Source organism: Aspergillus pseudoviridinutans (genome assembly GCF_018340605.1).
Source record: "Aspergillus pseudoviridinutans IFM 55266 DNA, scaffold_5, whole genome shotgun sequence".
Classification (NCBI taxonomy): domain Eukaryota; kingdom Fungi; phylum Ascomycota; class Eurotiomycetes; order Eurotiales; family Aspergillaceae; genus Aspergillus; species Aspergillus pseudoviridinutans.
In genome coordinates this window covers 1693708-1714414 of record NW_025091285.1, presented here as the reverse complement: position 1 = coordinate 1714414, position 20707 = coordinate 1693708, and the positions used below count along the sequence as shown (strand labels likewise).

Sequence of the window (20707 nt, the reverse complement as noted above, 5' to 3'; positions counted from 1 at the left end):
CAACCTAATTACGGCAAGAAATGCTACGGGGTAGCATAATCAAACATGTGATCAATAATGATATCGCAAAAACAGGGGAAAGTGGCAGCACCATATGTTGGTAATGGGATAGGGACGGAGTGGTCAATGTTATTGTTGTGATTTTTTACAAAGATGCTAAACTCCAAGCAGGATACCGGCAGTACTCCGGTAAAATTAGGGGGTTACTCGTATAAATCTGACCCTGCACTTTCCAGCATGATCATAAAACTAAGATCCATTATCATTACGATAGTGCCAGAAATTATCATCAGCTTGTCTGCTAACAAAAGGGGGACTAATGTGAGGTCAACCATGCATGTTGAAGGGGAAGAGAAAGCTACCTAAGGAATGCAAGAATCATGCAAGGCTCCAACCTCGGAAAGGCTTTAGCCTGGGCAGGCCTGGGTCCCTAATTGCGGCTCGAATTGATTGGTGCTCTGACCTGATCATACCCCGCGCGGGTGGAGCCCAAAACACCCTCGCCCACTAATGCCTCCCGGTGAAGAGAACAGGCCAGCGGGGAAGCAACTTGAGAAATCAAAAGGGAAAAAAGAAGCACCAGCCATGCTTGTTGCTTAAGTGTTCAACCTCATACCATGATGACTTCTTCCTTATCTGGAGTGACATTAGATGAGCTGTAGAGTGATTGCCAGTGTTCTGTAGGGTGTGCACTAGACTCCTTAAGGTGATATTGTAGAAGTTAATGTTATTATAAGAGCTCTACTTAATTTGTTGAGTAGATATACTCCCGTACCTGCTCTATCATTATTATGATATGACTGAAGTACTAACCCAGAAGAGTGTGATATCAATATCCCGTCATACTCCCCAAGTCCCAATGTCGCAATAACAGGCTTCTGGTCCATATCTTAACCCATCCACTGGGAACGATTTCTGTGCATTTGATGTTGGCGGTGTCGTTGCTCCCCCGCTTATATCTATTTCCTGGCCGTTATCCGGGCTGTTGTTCGGAAGAAAGCATGGATCAGGTGGATGATGACAACACGACAAGGTAGGTATTACAACGACCTGGATTTTATCTTGCCTCCATACGATGGGTTAGATAATACTTTCATTATTTATCACGTCTAGACTTGTGTTACGATCCATATCTTACAGAGAACCATAGTGTTTCGGATGCTGGCCGATTACCGTCGCCTTTTATTGGATCGCTGTCGATCGGTTAGACAACCGTCCTTAAATCACTAATCCGTACGCCAACTGGAAAGAAACTGGCCACTACCGAGGGATACATAGGCCTCGAAGGGTGGTGTTGTACGAGAGCTTCGAGCTTCGAGCTTCGAACTTCAAGTAACCATCCAAAATCTCTGGACACTACAGGGTCTTTTTACATGATCATCACGTCCACAGTAAGTTGGTTCGCTTTGAGCACTTGGTACTCCGTGCCGACTCCGTAGATGTTCACTTCATACCTGCTTTGCATTTTTGGAGACCAACTGGAACACTGGGGCCAAATACTCAGTATGACCCACACCATTGACAGCACAGTAGTCCGTAAGAAGCTATCTTAATCTGTGGGCTTCGTCTCTGTCCGAGATTATGATATTACTAATTCTTCCTTTCTCCCGCTTTTACTGCAGCATCATGCAAAGAATAGGGGTAAAGACTCGTCAACCGCATTCGTCAAAGCACTTCCTGTGATTATAATTCTTGTCAATGGATCATTTTATATTGACTCATTTTACTCCGCACCTTCTCCTCTATGATTGATATTCATTTGCATCTATACAGGCGTTAATGAGCCATTGTACCATTATTTATGCGGCTAGTGCGCTGTCACGCTATAATTATCACCATGTCGGAACTAGTCAATAATACTCGGCTCCACGTGGGTAACAAAGCACCATCCGTAGGGGCTGCAAAGTTCCATACACAGTATCTACGGAGTACCTTACCTACTCCGTTGTATCTGTTGTTTCAGTATGGCATTGATATTTAATTTCTGTGTATGCTACCTTAACCCTCCTGCGTGATATTTGCACTTTATTCAGAGCTGCATTTCCGACCTCCTCTGCCTGATCTCGATAAGTCAGGCAGTACCAACAGCGTACAGGTATCTGGAGTTACTATTGTTAGCATCCGTGACCGTACCATGTTCACGATGTTCCAGATAGAAAGTATTGCAGATTATTTTCCGAAGGCCTAGGATCCTGTGGCCTATAGCTGCTGAGGTGGTCAGCCTCAAACCTAAATACACTTTGGGCTATGTAACTATAAACATCGCTTAGAAATGCTTTAAACTTAAGCAACCTGTCTTACAGGGTGAGAAAAGGTTACACTACTGAAACAAAGTGTTGGTTAGTCGGTGCGAGCTCTTGTCCGATATGTGGGGAGCGAGATGGGGTCATAATTATGGTTATTATTGTTGGTTCATTTCGCAGAAGAGCGGTCTTGAACTTGAATCCAAACTCAAATCAAAACTCAAAACTCAGGAGCCAAAGAAGTAGATCGGCGCCGGCCAGGACCAGCACGCACCTCAGGTATCATAAGGTACTCTTTTACAAATATCTGAATGGTGTACTCAAATTGATGATTCGGATAGTCGGCTATCTGATAATCAATTTGCCTTCAAACAGTGACTCGTCATCCATGAGGATACTTCCCTTGTATTAGACATCCGGCTGCTGCTATGTGAAACTTGCCAACTGAGCCATCTAGAGTACCAATTACCGTATGGGGTAGTATCAGGTAATTCCATACTCGCGGACTCCAATTGACTTTGATCGTAAGAAACATCCGAGGTTCCCAGGTTAGGTACATGAGATCATGAATTTTAATTATGCAAACAGGAAGCATACCTTGACTGCTCTACAACTCCACGACCACGGTCGATTGAAAGCCGTCGGGTATTAATAGCGATATTATGATAGCACGGACAGTGTGCCAAGACAGCAAGTATCCACATTGTAGAATTCAAGATTATCCGTAAGTAACCTCCAAGCTCACTAAATCAAATGACAAATCCTAGATTCAAATTTAAGTGTATATTTGCGGATCCGCTATGGCAGTTTGGTCTGCTGACTAGGGAGGATTCGCCTATCTTAAAGAGGAGATTAGTACGGAGTACGTACTTGTTTAATTGTTTTACAACCCCGGCGGAGGAAGGTCCATATCTCCGAGTCTCCGACTTCGTGGTCCACCCATACACCAGCAGGAGGTGGCCTGAATCATGTTGGTATCTTGGTAAGTTTGTGTTGAGTACGGAGCCTGTCTCCCTTTCAGGTACCCCGAAGCAATCGGTTCTCCGCGGATGTCTCAATAAATTGAGGCCTGTCTTTTCAAATTTTACAAAGCTGGCCTCTTTATGACCATCTGCATGGCAAATACATAAGGAGGACAATAGACGACAAGGCACTGTAGCTGCACACTAAGGTCCCATTTTAATAGTTGAGGTGCCAGTGACTCATTGTACATGTTCTGTGCATGATCTACGGCAGCTCTAGGAATTTAGGAACTAAGAAGTCAAGCCAGGATAGTCAAGGGATGGTGGCAGCTGCATCCTTTACTTCTTTTGGTAGAGTATGACAACTTTGTTTCTACCTCAGTGCCTACCCAACTACCTGACTAGTGGCTATTATCAGTCTTAACCATGCACAGACGATGAGGTTTGGATGCCGAATCCCTGACCCTGGTTGATGACTTGACTAAGGTAACTCCGTATCCAAGATTCCAACATACACACCGTATTAATATAACAATAGGAAATAATAATATTACCCATTTATCAAATTACCAAGAAGATTGCTTCCGATATCCGCGCTTTGGGACCTCCCCGATTTAGACTCATTTGCATCCACTTTAACCAAATATTAATATTATTGATAATTCGATATACGGTCTTCGGACTGGCCTTGGACTGGCCCCACCCTGAACCAGTTCAAAATACGGCCTAAGCCCTTTTTGTCTCGCAGCATATGCCTAAAGCTGCTTTTGCTTGGGAGGCCGTCATTCGTTGCAAGTCGGTGTGTCGAGGAAGCAGGAACAGAATGATAAGGTGGAATTGAGCATCTAGCACGTCGTACCTGCAAGTAGATTGGATAAAATCTCTCATAGTCGCTGGGAGGAATACAAGAAGAAATCGCTAAGACAATTTGTTATGATTTTACGGGAAGACCGGTCTATGAGCTTGATGATAATAATACACCTGTTATATGTCTTGAGGGTGAACGGAGTATGAACGCAGCAAGAGCCCAGGGCATGAAGCTCCCTCCCTGTGGACCTCAGAGGCTCGGCCGTGGAGTGCTGAGTCAGAATATCCACATGCGCCATATCAGTAGGCCCACAAGGTACAGACTAGCATTCCTATGTTGCGGATATACTGTGGTTAGCTAAAACAACTAGCGCCCAATCATATCTTGGGTTAAGTTGGTTGACCTTGTGCAAGGCACAAAGGAAGGACTCTGCCTTCTGGCGCAACACTATCAAAGTGGAAAGCTTTGCCAGTTGGTGACTCGAACAGCTTGAATGCTCCAGCAGCGGCATGCTGTCGTTATGTCATGCTGCTATGCACAAGCTGACTGCCACGACATGCCTGGACGATCAATTGACAAGATGACTATCTTCCCCGAGTACCAACTATGTACAAACCACTGCCGTGCGAGCCCACCGTCTAGGCATAGCCTTTTGGAGCTGGGAGAACCGCGGGAGGCCCCGCAGGAGAGTTGAGCCTCAGGCTTCAATCCAGTGCGAGGATGGCTTGGCCACCTAGTTAATCGTCACTGAATCATTTGACATGTCAATTATTCGGGACGGAATCTGAGCATCGAGTCTCTGTGTTCGAAATGACCATCAGAAACTATCTATAATATGGGATGAGGCGATGACTGGGTCAATCCGCGCGAAAATAGGCAACGTTATACCAAAATATATATTCGTGTATTCGTCACCAGAGGCGACAGATAGCTGGGATATAAACCCGCATCGATCCCTGCCTCCCCAGAGATTGACTTGAAGACGCCAGGAATGGGATAAGCTCCTGGCTTTTTGGACATAGACCAAACTATCTGCACCTGCCATCCAATACCATCGATTGACTCCGGAGAAATATCGTCCGTCGAGCTACGGGAACATGGACTATTTTCCCGCATATGCAATCGATATTTGCGGGGTTGAGGACATTGATATCAAGGTGTCAATCCTGGTCTGGGGTAAACCGGTCTCTGAAATGGCATATTCATCAGATCAAAAGACCTCAAATATTTCACTTTGATGTGACGGGAGACAATTGCGGCGAACATGATTGCTGTAGCAAGGAATCTGGCTCTCACCGCCATCGCCTCTGTGGCAGCAGCGCTTCCTGCGCAGCTGAGTTGCAAGGACGCGTTTGACTGGGATGCCACCAGACATCTGTCGGTTCTTTATAATCCTACGCCTGTACCTTTGAAGAAGACTGTCACTGACGCACATCCCGCAGACTCGCCTTTGGAGACTCATATACATACGTCCAAGGAACAAATGGCCATCAGAACTACAGCTTCATCGGCGACCAACTGAACTTCGCATACGATAGGCAGACGCTTCTGACGAACAAGATTGTTCAGAACCAGGTTCGCTCCTCCGCAGCGCTTGCGAAGTCTCCTGGCTGCCAAAGATACCATGATCGCTGACAGTGTCACGCTCCTGCTAGACCGCCACGGCCGAGGGAGGCCCCAACTGGGTCGAGTTCCTAACAAACTGCAGCGTCAAGAAAGGATCGACCTCACCACTGAGCTGTAAGAAGCAGCTCTGGGACTTTGCCTTTGCTGGAGCAGACATCTCCGTTGAATAGTATGTGGCCCTTATGCAAGGCTTCGCGCCGCTCATCTTAACTCTTCCACAGCACGTCCCTACACCACAACTACACCGTCTCCCTCGTCAACCAAGTGACACAGTACGAGCAATACGGCCACCCCGTGCTCAAGAACATCATCCACCCATCCTGCACCCTCGTCGCCATCTGGATCGGCATCAACGACATCAGCGACTCCGCCAAGTACGCTGTACACTTCCCCACTTTCTACAACCGCATGATGACAACGCTCTTCGCCTCCATCCAGACCCTATACGACCTAGGCTATCGCTCCTATCTCTTCATGAACCTGGCCCCTCTGGACCGCACTCCAGCTAATCAAGCACGGAGCGATCCCTCCCCCAACGGAACCCAAATAACCTGGTTCAACGACGCGTTGGCCGAGCACGCGCAAAGCTTCGAAAGAGCCCACGCCGACACCACTGTCCACGTCTTCGACGCCCGTACAGCGCTCAGCAACATGATGGACCACCCGGCGCGGTATGGCATCGTCAACACGACGAATTTCTGCGCGGGGTACGACCAGCCGGACATCGAGACGGATTACCAGGCGTATGGGTGTCCTACGCCGCTGGATACGTACTTTTGGTTCAACTCAGGTCATCTGACGAGCCATGTCCATAAGAAACTCGCGGAGATTCTAGAGGAGCAGTTGAAGGCGTGGTCGAGGTGATTTGTCGGCTTTTGGTGGATGATTCGTAGAAGATTCTTAGAGTTGATGCCGTGATATGGGTACGAATTGTACTCTTGGAGAAGACTTGATTTTTCAGAAGTCGCTGGTTGAAGAGAATATGAGTTGTAGGCCCTCTATAGCCCACATTACTGGGCTCACTCTTGGATGCATCGATGGATCACTCATACTGGCAAGACGAGTACAGGCTCAAACTGAACTACATGCAATGTTTGAAGCTTGTTAATATGCCCTGAAAATAGTGGCTCCTGCATATTACCATTCATATTATCCGCAGGAGTGCACTGAATAAGGACAAGGATAGTCAACTCCGGTTGGCAACACCCAGCAAAGTACAGATATGATATGCATAGGTCTTAATGGACACAGAGCATTTTACTGTGGAGAACAAGGACGATTGTTCCTCTGCAACTTAGTCACTAAAAAACATTGAATATTGATGCGAATGCAAACTAATTGCACTAAGACCATTGAACGAGCGAATGGCCCTAAGTTAACAACTTTTGAGATCAGAATTAAGATGCATGAATAGGATCTGCAAAATTAGACAATTCCAGCAGCGGCGAGCCTCTGCGGCCGATTTCAAAGCTCGACAGCGAGCGTTTGTAAAAGCAAAACCATAACTTGATAAAGGAACAAGGTCTATCGTGTCATCGAAAAACGCCTTCCGTACCGAATTACGAAGAAAAACCCCGAGGGAACCATGAAAAAGCAAAGTCTACCGGTGACGATGGGTTACAAGCTCAACGACGAGACTGGACGTCGAGGTCAAGATCAGTCAGTTTACCAATGGCGAGCGTTGCCAAGAGGGGCAGCGTTCGAAGCGGTATAGCTACCACCACGACCACGACCACCACCGCGGCCACCACCCCAGCGGCCGTAACCGCCGCGACCGTGGCCGCCGCCACCGCTGTAGCGAACCATCTCAGCGAGACGGGGGTCAATCTGCTGCTTGGCCTCAGTGAGGATAGTAACCAAGTCACGAGCCTGCTTAGAGTCTGCATTGAAAAAAAAGTTGTTAGTCATGACAATTAGTGAAACATGCGGTCGTAAAGAAAAACTTACTTTCAGTGGTGAAGAAGGTAATGGCAGTTCCCTTCGCACCAGCACGACCAGTTCGACCAATACGGTGAATGTAGTCCTCCGAGTTGTTGGGATAGTCATAGTTCAGCACATGAGTGATGTCGCGAACATCTTAAAACAGATTTAGGTTAGCAAACAGAGCATTAGTCAAATAGCAACGAGGCCTAGGCGCCCTTTTGAGTCATGTGAGACTTGATGCATCACTCTCTCACGGACTCTGTGGTCGAAATCCGTTTGTGAGCAGAGTCCATCGCCTGGCACAAGATCGCGGTCCTAGAGTAACCTTGGAATGCAGCTTCAACAAGTCGAAGGGAGAGAAAACCCATCTCTCGACCAGCAAGGTTCAAGAATAGAGATGGAAAACTCAGAACAGAGAGTACGAATCAATCTGCTACACTGCACTGTAAGTCCAAGGTCCTCATGGTATGAGCACCATTTTCAAGAGACCCGACAAAGCCTGGACGAGCCATGTTATACCAACATGGTCTCTTTTAGAAGAGAGTCAAGCACCGTGCCATTGTCACACGACGTCAATGTGGGTGAGGGTGCTTAGGGAGGAGAATAGGGAGGGGAGGGGGGAAAGTTGCGATTCAATCATACCAATACCACGGGAAGCCACATCAGTGGCCACCATGATTGGGCTCTTGCCCGCCTTGAATTCGTTCAAGACCCAATCTCTTTCTTGTTGCTGCTTGTCGCCGTGGATAGCTGGGCTCGTTGTTAGCAAGAGCACTGGGAAATGAGGAATGATTTAGAAGACTTACAAAGTGCGGGCCATCCGTCCTGGCGGAGGAAGCGAGTGATCTCATCAGCAATGCGCTTAGTGCCGGTGAAAATGAGACACTTGTTGCTACGGTTTTCCATGATTTTCTCGAGGTGCTTGATCATTTTGTCGCGCTTCTCAAAGTCGGAAACGACCTCGACAATTTGAGTAATTCGGTGGTTAGCAGACAAGTCCATGGAACCGATGTTCACCTGGATGTAGTCGTTCAGGAAGTCAGTAGCGAGCTGGCGGACTTCCTTGGGCCAAGTGGCGGACCACATGCAGGTCTGTCTGTCAGGACGAATCTGAGAAATGATCTTGCGAATTTGAGGTTCGAAACCCATGTCCAGCATGCGATCAGCTTCGTCAAGAACGAGGTAAGTGACACGGCGGAGGTTGGTCCGGCCAGCTTCCAGCATGTCGATCAGACGGCCAGGGGTTGCAATGCAGACTTCGACACCGCGGCTCAGATCACGGATCTGAGGACCCTTGGGAACACCACCATAGACGCAAGTGTTGCGAATCCGGGAGGACTTTCCGAACTTGCTAATTTCGGTCTGGATCTGAACAGCAAGCTCACGAGTAGGAGCGAGGATGAGGACAATGGGACCATCGCCAGGAGCGAGGAGAGGCTGAGCGTTGATGTGAACAATAGCAGGGAGACAGTAGGTGAGAGTCTTTCCGGAACCAGTCTCGGCGATACCGACGACATCGCGACCAGAAAGCGCCATAGGCCAACCCTGAGACTGGATGGCAGTGGGACGCTCGAAGCCTTGAGCCTTGACCTCACTCAGGACGTATTGGGGGAACCCGGCCTCGTCGAAATTCTCGACGGGACGAGGCACGTTGCGTCCCTGCACAGTCATCTCGTGCTTCTTGCGGAATTCGTCAACCTCGCGCTCAGAGCGAGCGGAAACATCGGGATGCTCCTTATAGAATGACTTTTCGAACTTGGGGAGAGTGTCCAAATCTAGTGATAGCAAGTCAGCACCAAAGTCAGAACGGGAATCCAAGTTAATCAACTTACCCCAGTCTTGCTTCTTCAAGCCAGCGCCCAGGTTCGACATGCGGTCACCACCAGCGGCTCCTCCACCGCGACCATAGCCACCGCCATAGCCACCGCCGTAGCCACCACCGCCAGAGTAGCCGTTGCCATTTTGATAACCGCCACCGTGACCACCTCTAGAGCTGTATGCATTTGTTAGTTATTGCACTGATGACAGATGTGTGAAATATCAAGATTTCCAGAGATAACTCAAGCCATAATCGATGCCCGACTAGGTACGATGTGTTGCAGGCTATTATTGTGCAGAACGCTAGCATAGCAACGTTGAGTTGGCCACAGGCGAGGGAGAGAGATTCACAGCACGTAGTACTCAACCCAGGCCAAGGCGATACATTTCAACAACGCATCACTTGCGATATCTCCGGAATCTGAGAGATTTCTGTCTCAAAAATGATGAAACTTACCGATAAGAATCGCCGCGCGACTCGCGCTGATAACCGCCACCGTAAGAAGACATGGCGTAGTTTTGTGTTATTTTGATGAGAAACTGAAAACGACGGGAAGTCACAAGAAGTAGACTGTGAAGTACCTAAAGTAGGTAACAAGACTACTGAGAGAGAGATGAAGACAGAATAGTCTCCGATTCAGATGAAAAAGAGAGAGGTAAGGGGATAAAAAGAGAGAGAGAGAGAGAGATGGGCGAGGAGGGAAGAAAAAAGATCTCAGCGGCAAGAAAAAGTGGAAATGAGCGATTCAAAAGGAAGAGGAAGCGGCGAATAAGGGACTTTCCTGCTGTGGTTAGCGTGGGCTAGACTTTTCCTTTACCGCCTTTTTTGCCACGCTATCACGTGAGAGATACGCCTCCGTGTTACCTTGGGTCATCATCACAAAGATCTTGGCTAATGCTACAATTTCCGCTTGCTTTAGCAAAGCTACTTCGCAAACCCCGGTAACGAGTACCTAGAATCAGGAGTGGCATTTTTCCGTTTATGATTGGAGGAGCTCAATAATTTCTTCTGACCGGATATTGTCGCACAGTCCAATGCAGTCATGCAGTCCAACTTATTGTGTCCTTGATGCTGGTATCTGCCCCTTGGCTAATCAGATAGTCCACTGCATCTATCTTGCCTAGATCTGCTGCTTTGTGTAGAGCGGTGCCAAGGCCCATGAAGTAATATAGTCCCCATGAAAAATAATGAGTCTCGTACATATTCGAGTTCAACGCCTCACTCCTTTCAAGAAGCATGGCTAGCACATCAACGACATCCTGTTGGTCAATAGCATGATGGAGTAGTTGACCCTTGCGGACATGTCCTCCGCGGTCTAGCAGAAGCTTGATGGCATGAAGCGCGGAGCACGGTCAATGGCATAAGAATGGCGCGAGGTAAATTGAACATCGTCAGTTTGGGTCTGCTCCATGGTTTAGAAGCTAGATGGTCGTCTCATCGTCTTCAATAGCATAGTAGGGACAATGGTGAATGAGCGACTAAGATTGCGAGGTACAGCAACTTACTCAAGCGCTGGAGGCTTCAGCTCGCTTATAGGCTCGTTGATGTCCCATTTATTTTGCAGGAAGATGTTGAGCGTGTTCTTTGACGTATGCTTTATTGCCTCTAAAGCATAACCTTGGTGCTGCATTGGCAACCCGCAACGTAATAGTTCGGAGGCAATTTCTGTGTAGTCTTGTTTCAAAGCTTCTAGCACCACTGTCAAAAATAACATATGTTGTATTTATCGTAGCTAGAGGCCCATGAGTCCAATGTCATTTAAATCTCTGGAAGTCTTTGGTGATGCAAGCAGCCTTCATTCTTCGATTATCTCTGTTGGCGTATTACGCGTGATATGAGGCAGGCAGGAAACATGTTGTTCCAGTGATGGGAGGATAGACAGCCCGGATAGAAGAGAAGCTGAAATGTAAGAATAATATCCTAGTTGATCGTTGTCTGCGCCTGGAGGTTTCCAGAGGCTGCTGGAGTTGGGGCCGCCATATATATGATCTGATTATCCAGGCAAAGGATGATCCCATTAACCAGAGGTCATGTGGGTGTTACCAGCCATTGGCACCAGAGACCTCCTGCTCAGTCGTGGTGATCACATATGTGAACAGGAGCATGAGACGGTTAAACCATGCTGAAATAGATGCCCAGGCAGTTCTCATGGATGCCGTATTGTTTATTCTTCTGAGGTTTATAGCTCCTGTGATTATTCTCTGAAGTGAATTAATATCTAACCTTGCCATTGTATATTCTACAGTCTAATAGTCAACTCGATATAGGATTTGCTACCTGCTCAATGATGTGATATGCGCTTGTGGGTGGTCGCCCAATCCCATATCCCAGAAGCTGATTTCCAATTCCGTCGCGCGGATGAAGATCTTGATCAGTTCCTCCATACGACTGGGGGAGACCTGCCGCATGTGTGTCTCCAGTAGTTCTATAACACTGTTGTCAGCAACCTATGCTTAGGTACATCGCGGAAGAAAAGAACTGTATCCTTACCAGATCCTAATCGGACAGCCTCCGTGTAGTCTTCGGCAACATAATTCTCAATCCACTGCCAGTAGCGATTGCCCTCTCGAAGAGTCTCTTTCTCAGTGTACAGTCGCTTAGCAATGGCTCCGTAACCGATGAGACAGGGCGCAAGAGCCATCTGCAGTGCGAGCCAGTCCTCCGATTGTCCTACGTCGAGAATGTAGCGGCTGTACGCCGTACAGGCTAGATTGAGGGTCAGCAGCAATCAGGCAGGAAGCATCTGAAAGCTTGAATACTTACCAAGGCTTTCAGGATAACTCTCCATTTCTGCCTTGGACAAGCCAAAGGACGCACAGTAGTCCAAGTGCAACGCCGTTTCCCGCTCAATATGTAGTACGATCTTGGCAGACTAAAATTTTTTGTCACATCAGTGCCGACCCTTTCAATGAAAACAGTTTCTTAGTGCTAACTAACCGCAGCAATAGACGCCATGGACTTTGCTTTATAAGCAGCCAGCGAGTTGCTACGGGCGAAATGGACCTGAAGCGACCACCAAGTCAGCAATCCTCGGATGGCTGGCAAAAGTATCAGGAGCTTCTCACCAAGTACAGATAGTCTTGCACCAGGTATTGCTTAAACCGTTCCACAGGGAGCTTGCCGCTGCCCAGGCCGTGAACAAACTCATGCTCGGTAAACTTCTTCCAGATTGGACGGACATCAGGTCGGGCAAGAGCATACTCCAGGAAACGATCGCTGAGGTGAGTTAGTCACAAGGGTCAGGGAACTAGAATAGCAGGACCTACGGTGCGAAAGGCAAGGAATACACGGAGTGAAAGTGGTTGATTGGACCACTTCCCTTGCCCATATCGACACTCGTCTTGATTCCCGCTTCGACAAATCGGACAGCACTGTGAACTGCTCGTTTCATATCCTTCCCAAGGGCCAGATTGGCTGCAATGGCTGACGCCAGAGAGCAGCCCGTGCCGTGAGTGTTCTTGGACACGAGGAATTCAGTCTCGAAAAGAGTGACGTTCTCTCCGTCATACAGAATATCGATCACTGTTGACGCATCTTTTGGGTTCTGCGCCGCCTCGTGGGCTGCTGTAAGAGGTAGATGGCCGCCTTTCAAAAGGACAGCCTTGGGACCCAGAGCACGAACTTGCTTGGCGAGCTGAGTGAGCTCAGAGAGGTTCTTCGGTTCTTGTACGTCCAGTCCGGCATCTTTTAGTAAGAGCATTGCCTCAGGGATGTTCGGAGTGAGTATGGTCGTCAGGGGCAGTAGCTTTGTGCGCAGACTTTGAACAGCTGCTTCGGGTAACAATTGAGACCCGCTCGTAGAGATCATAACCTGTTTATGCATTCAATCTCAGATATTTTACTTCGAACAATTCAACTTAATAGAATTACCGGATCCAAAACCACAGAGGGGATTTGATGCGAAGTCAAAGCCTCAGCGATGACATCAATGGTCCCCTCAGAGGAGAGCATTCCTGCGTCTCAATTAGCTGCAATTGCCCGGACAGACGGGTAGACTTCGGAAAGGCAGGCGACAGTAACAAAGGAATCAATCTTGATGCATAATACTCATACCTAATTTGACAACGTCTGCTCCCACATCCTCCAACCCAGCATTAATCTGCTTCTTCACAAACTGTGCAGGGACGATAAAAATGTCTTGCACCCCCAAGGTGTTCTGGGCGGTTAAACCCGTCGTTGCTGTCAGAGCATAAACACCATGAGCAGCGAGAACCCTCTGATCAGCTTCTAATCCGCTGATTCATTCATAGCGTTAGTCGGATATTTACATCCTTTCTTAGGAAACGATGACATACGCGCCGCCTGAGCTGTCCGAGCCGGCGATGATTAGAACCCGCTTGACGGACATGATAGGGGTGGCAATATCTCCAAGCTGATCGATTCAGGACGGCCGATGAAGATAATTGATCCCAACGAGTTTGTCTGAGAATGATTGGGCATGTTAGAATGCACGGCACTAAGATGAGAGAAGTGCCGAGTGCCAACAGCAAGTCCACCGCGCATCAGTGGGGAAATTTCCATTGCGGGGCTTCCTCGATAAGAGGCCGATAAGATAGAGCACCCTAAAACAGAAGTACGTAGTTTTGTAGATGAACTGTAGCGAGGGAACTTGATAACCATACAAATGGAACCAGTCTTAAGTGAGAGACTCACCACGTACTATGGACTCATTGACTTCAATTCTTTTGCACATTACAAAATACCTTTCATGCATATGGTAAGCAAAGGAATGCTATCAGTCATCACACAAACAGAGAAATCATTACGCTATCCACAATGACACAGACAAGAGCCCAAACCATCCAAATGTCCCCGTATATACAAAATCCAATAATCCCAGTCAAAGATCGCACGACAGAAAACTGTTCATGGAAGCATGAACCGGAAAAGGGCATCCATTTCAACCCATTGTCGGCCGCACTTCTTCAGATAGCCATCCACCACACCCTTGATGGTGCCGAAACGAGTGCGATTGAATTCGACCAGCGCCGCGATGCTGTCTTTCCTTTCGCCGCTGGCCTCCTTCTGAGCATTGGCTTTAGCCTTGTCCACATCCCAAAGACCGGCAAAGTAAAGCAATTGGTTGTACATCTGCTTCTCCGAGTACTCATACGTCATACGTCCAAGGCAGCCCTCGGCTCGGCCACGAGGCCCCAGGCACCGGTGCCCATAGACGCTCATTTGGCGAGTTCGGTTGCCACATGCAGAGTCATCACAAACCAGCCAGCCGTCGTAGTACTTTGATGTTTGAGCACGAATCTGGCTCTCCAATTGCGCAATTATGGTCAGCACAGTGAAAGGTTTTTGACATGCTTGGTTAGGGCAGACAATGCCGTTGGCAGTACACATGTGAGTCGATGCCACGAGTCCCTCAAAGATAGACTTCTCTTTGCAAGATCGACAAGTCAGCGTAAGCCGAGCAGCATTCTCGAAACGCACAGAGTCTGGAATCTGGGACTCCAACGGAAAGATATCCGCGTTCTGCTGGTTGCTTCCACTGGACGTATTGATCTGATACTTGCGTACATCCAGACCCAGACACTCAGCTAGCCGAACTGCATCAGTCCCCGGAATAGGCGCACAAAGACGCTCAATGGGGGGGAAAATCTGCTTGAGGAGGTAAAATTCGATGTCGGGTTTGAGATTGTTATCGGACTTCATGACATCATGAAGGGTATACGACCGCTTAGCTGGTGGTAGCGATGAGGTCTCCGAGTCTCCGTTCGTCACGATGTATGAAATAACATCGTTGGGTCGAATTGTCTTGCCACGGGCGAGCTCACGCAGCGCAACTTGTGCGGGAGGCATCGTCTCTTTGTTGGGGTATTCTTCTGGCCGTTTCGACAGTTTCTGTGGAGAGCATTAGCAATGGAAACGAGATCGTCAGGGGCTGGAAGCTTACCGTGTATATCACGTATTTCTGGACTGGAATTTGATACCCACGCATTTTGTCGGCCAAGTCTCGAAGGTAGTCGTGGACCCGATTGAGAACTAGCTCTTGGTCCTCACCAGAGAGAATTTCATTAAGAAGTTTCTGAGATACTTCCTTCGATAGGGCACAGTATTCACGACGCTTCATATCCAAACCCTTGACCTCGAGCTTATCCACAAACTTTCCGTCCACCTCAGTCATGTTGACAGCCGCATACTTCTTTTTAGCGTGCAGTAACAGGCGACGGAAGATGTTGTCGATATCTATCTCCAGGAGCCGGTATCGTTCGTTGACAGATTTCTTGAACTCCTCGCCGACCTTGAGTGCATCACTGATAGTGTCCATATTGGTGTTAATCATAACAGAGTCGGTATCACCATAGATGACGCGGAGCTGCTTCGATTCTGCCAGCTCCTTGGTGCTCCTCAGAATCTCACGACCCTTGAAAGTTGTGAGCATGGCCAGAGGACGAGCATAGAAACGACTCTGCGTATAACCCAAACATCCATACATAGAGTTAGCGGTCAGCTTAAAGGCCAATTGTTTGGTGTCCCACAGCGCAAGCTGGTCAGGTGTTGCGCGCTTGTCTTTCATCAATTTTTTTACTTCGCGACGGCGACCAACAAGCGTGGCAATGAGTTTAGGAAGAATACCCTGCTCTTGATCTGAGGAAGGAACTTCGGGTACTTTTTCTTCGTTCTCATTTTCAGCCTGCAAATCACGTTAGTGGGGGCTGCGAGGAGGGATTGTCAAGACAACTGTTGAGTGCTTACCGTGGCGGTCCGGTCCACGGTCGTGAAGCAGATATTGTACTCTTGGATGATACTTGGGTACAAACTGTTGAAGTCCATGACCAAGACAAACTTGTCATAGAGGCCCTTTTCGGGCTCGAAGACAAGACCTCCTTTGTATTTGTCCTTCTTCTTCTTGTCACCGGCATCATCATCGTCGCCATCCTGATTATTCTCTTCCGCCTTCTGTAGCTTTGATGAGTATTTGTCAGGGCAGATGTATTTGTTTCGGTGAAACTCATGCAGCAAGATGTACTCGTTACGCTCAGCGCGAGTACCACTGAGGGTTCGAGCCCATGAATTGCCAGCAATGTTTGTGAGAACTTTGGTGAGTGACAACATTTGCAGCCGCAACACGAGGGCAGCAATAAAATAGGTGTCCGCATCGCAGTGGTTTACAAAGTTCATGAGACCTTCCTTGGAGGTAGCCCAAGTCTTCAATGCCGCCTCAGTATCCAGTTCCTGCCGTGTATTGCCGTCTCCAAGGTAGAGTTCGCACATTTCAGTTAAGCTCCACGATTGACATTTCATCATGAGAGACTGGTGATGTTAACATATAATCCTCGAGCTATTACCACGAAAAGCTCACCTTTCCCATGTCATTCGCTACATCGCACATTAATCTTCCAGCGATCAAGTGCCTTTCAGCGAAGAATCCTCCGCCTTTGTTGAAGCTCTTGGGCCACTCGCCACGCTTTAGACGTCCAATGCGATGCCACCCGGGGGTCTTCTTTTCTTTCAAGCGACTCAACAGAATGCTGAGGTCGACTTCTTGTAGTTGATGTCCCATAAGGACATCAGGATCCATTTTTTCGAACAATGCCAGGAATTTGCTCAGCAGAAATTGTTCGCTCTTTTCCAGCATGAAAGTGCCTCGTTGCTTGCGCGTCTCAGCCTCGAAATGAAGTGGATACGAAGAGCCAACTGGTCGCATGACAGTAAAAGTCTTGCAAGGGAGCTTTTCGGGAGGAGTAGTGTCCGTGAGCGAGATGTTTTCGTAAACGCGTGCACTTGCCACCAAAATTTCTTGCTTGTTCTCCTTTACATTGAGTTGAGTCCTGAAAGCAAGACTCATGAGTGTAAGGGGCGGCGGCTCCAAATTCTCCGTGTCAGGCACAGGTGTAATGGAAGCAGGTCTAGCAACCTGGCACTCGAACTTGCACCATGACGCATTGTTGACAGCTGTAAAATCGGCATCCTCAATCTTGAGCCAACATGGACCCATGATGTTTTTCCAAAGCACGAACTGCTCGAAGAGAGAGGTATTGGTTCCGAAGACATGAGAGAACGTTTCGCCCTTGGTTTCCATCGGTAATGTCGGCTTGTCGTATGGGTAGAGCAACTTCAAGTACTCTGCTTCCTTGGGAATATCGGGCAATTCAAATGCGTACTTGCGTGTGCACGGTTTGATCTTATGCATCCCGACTTTGAGCCTGGACATCATCTCGTCAACCTCTTCATAGACATCTTTCATATCCACCTCCTCATTGGTCAGTCGACCATGCTTATGTCTGTACTCGCGAGGAAGGAAAAAAAGCTTTCGGAGGATATTGTCGATTTTGACGAAAGCGCTGACATGAGAACCGGTGTGCTTGTTCTTCACCTTACCAAATAAGCATAGGCTGCCGTTGACCTCCGTATAGTCGAGCCAAAACATGCGCAAACTTCCGTCTTCTTCGATCACATCCTGTGCGCGAAGCTTACCGAAAGTCCGTGATTCCGTTGCTGGACTGCTAAGAACGTTCAGTTTACTCCGGACGTCGTTCCAAGAAGCGTTCAGAACGTCCACAGGTGCTTTCGCGGGAGAAGAGTTGGCAGGAGTTGTATAATTCTCCTTCTTTATCTTCGGAGGCGGACGGCTTCCAGCCATGTTAACGCTTGTCATTTTGGCTTCACTTTGTCCTGTTGCTGGAGCAATCTCCATGAGATCGTTGTCCTCTTCATCAGATTCTTCCTTCTTTACGTTGACATTCGACTTCCTCTCAAMTACTTTGCTGATGGGGGAGGATGGCATAGGATCACTCATGGCCACGTCGCCGTCATCCATTGTAGGGAGGGGTCCATCGTCGTCTTCGAACTCGAGGTCCAGTGCTTGGTTAACAGGCGAGACCGGCTCGCTGTTCTCGTCCTTTCTGCTGATCCTCTCATTGCGTGGCTTCGAGGCTAACGGAGGCGAAAGAATGCGGACTTTGCGTCGAGTTTCCGACTTGATCACATTTTGTGTAGGAATATGGTTCGCAACGACATTGGTATCGACTTCTCCGAGGAGATCGGCCATGAAAGCTTCATCTTCTGCCGTGGCAACCGGCTATTTCTATTAGAACTGACGCCAGTCATCGTGCAAAGTAAATAACACTCACTTTCGGCTTCGGAGCAGACGCAGCAGGTCCAGTGTTGAAGTATTTTGAGATACCATTGTTGATCTTCTCTTTTCTCTGCTTCTCCTCTTCGCGCTTCCTTTTGGCGGCTTTGCTGCGCTCGGGTAACTCGTCATCGTCGCTTTCGCTGTTGTAGTCGGCTACTCGTTCGTTCCATACTTCCCGACCATCATCCGCGTATCCTTCACCGTTGTCGTCGACCACGAAATCATCCTGATCCAGCCGGTTACGGATAATTTTCTTGTAACCTTCGTCATCGACCTCTTCGTAGATGTCGTCTTGTTCTTCAATCTCGTATGTCGATAGACGTTTCTTTCCTGCTGCACGAAGAGCTCGCAGCTCTGCCAACTTCGCGCGTGCGGCAGACATGGCGCGATGATCTCGGTTGACCTATCGAGCGATGATCATCAATAACTTTGCTGGTGGTGACTGGGTTTTGCAATTGTCCAGTAATTGAATCTTGAATAGTATGGACTGGGGAAGGGATGGCAGTCCATGCGGGCTATCGCGTAAGGAAATGACGACGCGTTGGGAACGCGGTTTGGACGCGCCTCCACCAATCCCCATTTGGCTAAAGTGGGCTGGTCTAATAGGTCTCCCACCAAGAGGAGGATCCCCAAATGAAAACAATCGACCTGATCGAGTTGTAGATCCTGAAAGACCAAGGGTGCGAAGGCCAGATTTCGAATGATACTTAACTTTCAGACTTTGCGACACGGAGATCGCTCTACAAAAGCCCGACAACTACTCTCTGCTTTTCGGGCATACGCCTCATCAATCACGGGCAGGGAAGTTACTACCAACTGATTAGATGATAACCTAATAATCAATCCCTGCCCAAGGGCGCGATAGATCAATGTTGCTAAACTCTCTCCCCAAGAACAAGAGAGCTGAGGCCCTCTCCCAAGAGAATGTCAGAGATCATATCACCCTCTCAATGTTTGTGGGATTCCCCAGCCCACTATCAGCTTCTGGTTGAAAACAGACCAGCATGAGAAGGTATCTGATCAGTTTAACCAGGGCCTACCCTAGTCCGAGCTGCATGAGATAAAGGCCGGGTACTGCCCGCTATCCATAGTTACAGGGTCATAGCGCTCACGTAGTTGCCTGAGGCTCCATTGCAGGACGACAATCCTGAAATAATACGAGAGTGGCTCGAAATGATATGTACCAGGTATAGTTTATAACCAGAAGTCGGCACGTTTTCATAAGTTCTTCATAGTAAGCATTCTAAACCTCATGCTCGGGGAGATCGCTCAAAATTCTTAGCGTTGATTGACACAAACTTGTGTTCTATGCCCGATGATAACGTTCAGTCCCAGTATAATGAAAAACTACAGGACCTATCCATCCTAAAACTAGACGTGTGCTCGACGGCCAGCTCTGCGGAGGTTGTTTCAAGTTTAGATAAATACCTCAAACCGAACAACAGCGAAGACAGACAGGCATGGAGCCCCGCTTGCTGGAGATTGCGACGCAGAGTTGAAAAGATCTCCAGATGCCGCCACGCGAGGCAAGGTGAGATGGAACGCGTGCCTGAAGGACTATCCAGACCCAGCGAAACAGGATCTCAGGTGTTCACAGTATAGAACTAAGGTTTGGTGATCGAAATACAGAGCCATCAGGCAAGTTTGGCACTTGAGTGTGTCAGCTTGATATCACGCCAATACCCTGGGAGGACACGGGGCTGAATATTCATTCGGGAAAATGAGATAGCAAAAGTCGGAGAGGTTCTCGTAGAACAAAGTTCCCGAAGAAACGATGATCAAGTATGTTGAGACTGGAAATGCATCAGCAGGACATCTTTGAAAATAAGCCCGTGGTCAAGCATCAATTCCAGTCAGCTTGATATCAGGGTGTCACGTTCTAACTCCTCAGTCACGGCTGTGACATGAGGCTACTTTCGTGCTAAGGGCTGGACTTCGAAAGAAAGGTCCTCTCAGGTCTCTCTTACGCCATGCACTGTTGATCGGTGCGTCGAGCGGGAAGTCCATGTATGTGAGTGGTCTTTTCTTTGCAAGTACAAACGAGACGACAGCGTCATTGCTGCAGGACGGACAGAGGATGGAAGTCAGCATCAGTAATAGTCGCAGGATAATGTTAAGGACGACAGATAGTCAAAGGGAAAACGGGTCGCAAATCCAGATCTTCGAGTTTGGCCAGTAATGTCCAAGTTATCAGAGAGATCGATACGAAGGGTGAAGCTGTGGCTCATCTTGGGCTGT

The 20707-nt window shown here is 48.2% G+C and overlaps 4 protein-coding genes across 4 annotated transcripts; 1 reads left to right on the top strand and 3 right to left on the bottom strand.

The window, feature by feature from the left end:
- Positions 1-5277: 5277 nt before the first annotated feature.
- On the top strand, positions 5278-6503 carry Asppvi_007658 (SGNH/GDSL hydrolase family protein; the record flags this gene model as incomplete). Its single annotated transcript, XM_043303542.1, has 4 exons — positions 5278-5390; positions 5456-5588; positions 5669-5808; positions 5861-6503. 4 exons carry the CDS (start codon positions 5278-5280, stop codon positions 6501-6503), a joined length of 1029 nt encoding a protein of 342 aa, XP_043159477.1.
- An 801-nt stretch (positions 6504-7304) lies between these two features.
- On the bottom strand, positions 7305-9890 carry Asppvi_007657 (DEAD-box ATP-dependent RNA helicase DBP2; the record flags this gene model as incomplete). Its single annotated transcript, XM_043303541.1, has 6 exons — positions 7305-7519; positions 7587-7715; positions 8205-8312; positions 8369-9337; positions 9395-9555; positions 9838-9890. 6 exons carry the CDS (start codon positions 9888-9890, stop codon positions 7305-7307), a joined length of 1635 nt encoding a protein of 544 aa, XP_043159476.1.
- A 1764-nt stretch (positions 9891-11654) lies between these two features.
- Asppvi_007656 (putative thiamine biosynthesis protein (Thi-4)) lies at positions 11655-13729 on the bottom strand (the record flags this gene model as incomplete). The annotated part of the gene is made up of 9 exons (XM_043303540.1): positions 11655-11806; positions 11872-12087; positions 12145-12253; positions 12319-12384; positions 12447-12597; positions 12648-13192; positions 13252-13334; positions 13435-13616; positions 13677-13729. The coding sequence occupies 9 exons, from the start codon at positions 13727-13729 to the stop codon at positions 11655-11657; spliced, it is 1557 nt and encodes a 518-aa protein (XP_043159475.1).
- A 518-nt stretch (positions 13730-14247) lies between these two features.
- Positions 14248-18851, bottom strand: Asppvi_007655 (DNA-directed DNA polymerase alpha catalytic subunit POL1; the record flags this gene model as incomplete). Its single annotated transcript, XM_043303539.1, has 5 exons — positions 14248-15231; positions 15284-16024; positions 16087-16644; positions 16694-18412; positions 18465-18851. The coding sequence occupies 5 exons, from the start codon at positions 18849-18851 to the stop codon at positions 14248-14250; spliced, it is 4389 nt and encodes a 1462-aa protein (XP_043159474.1).
- Positions 18852-20707: the final 1856 nt, after the last annotated feature.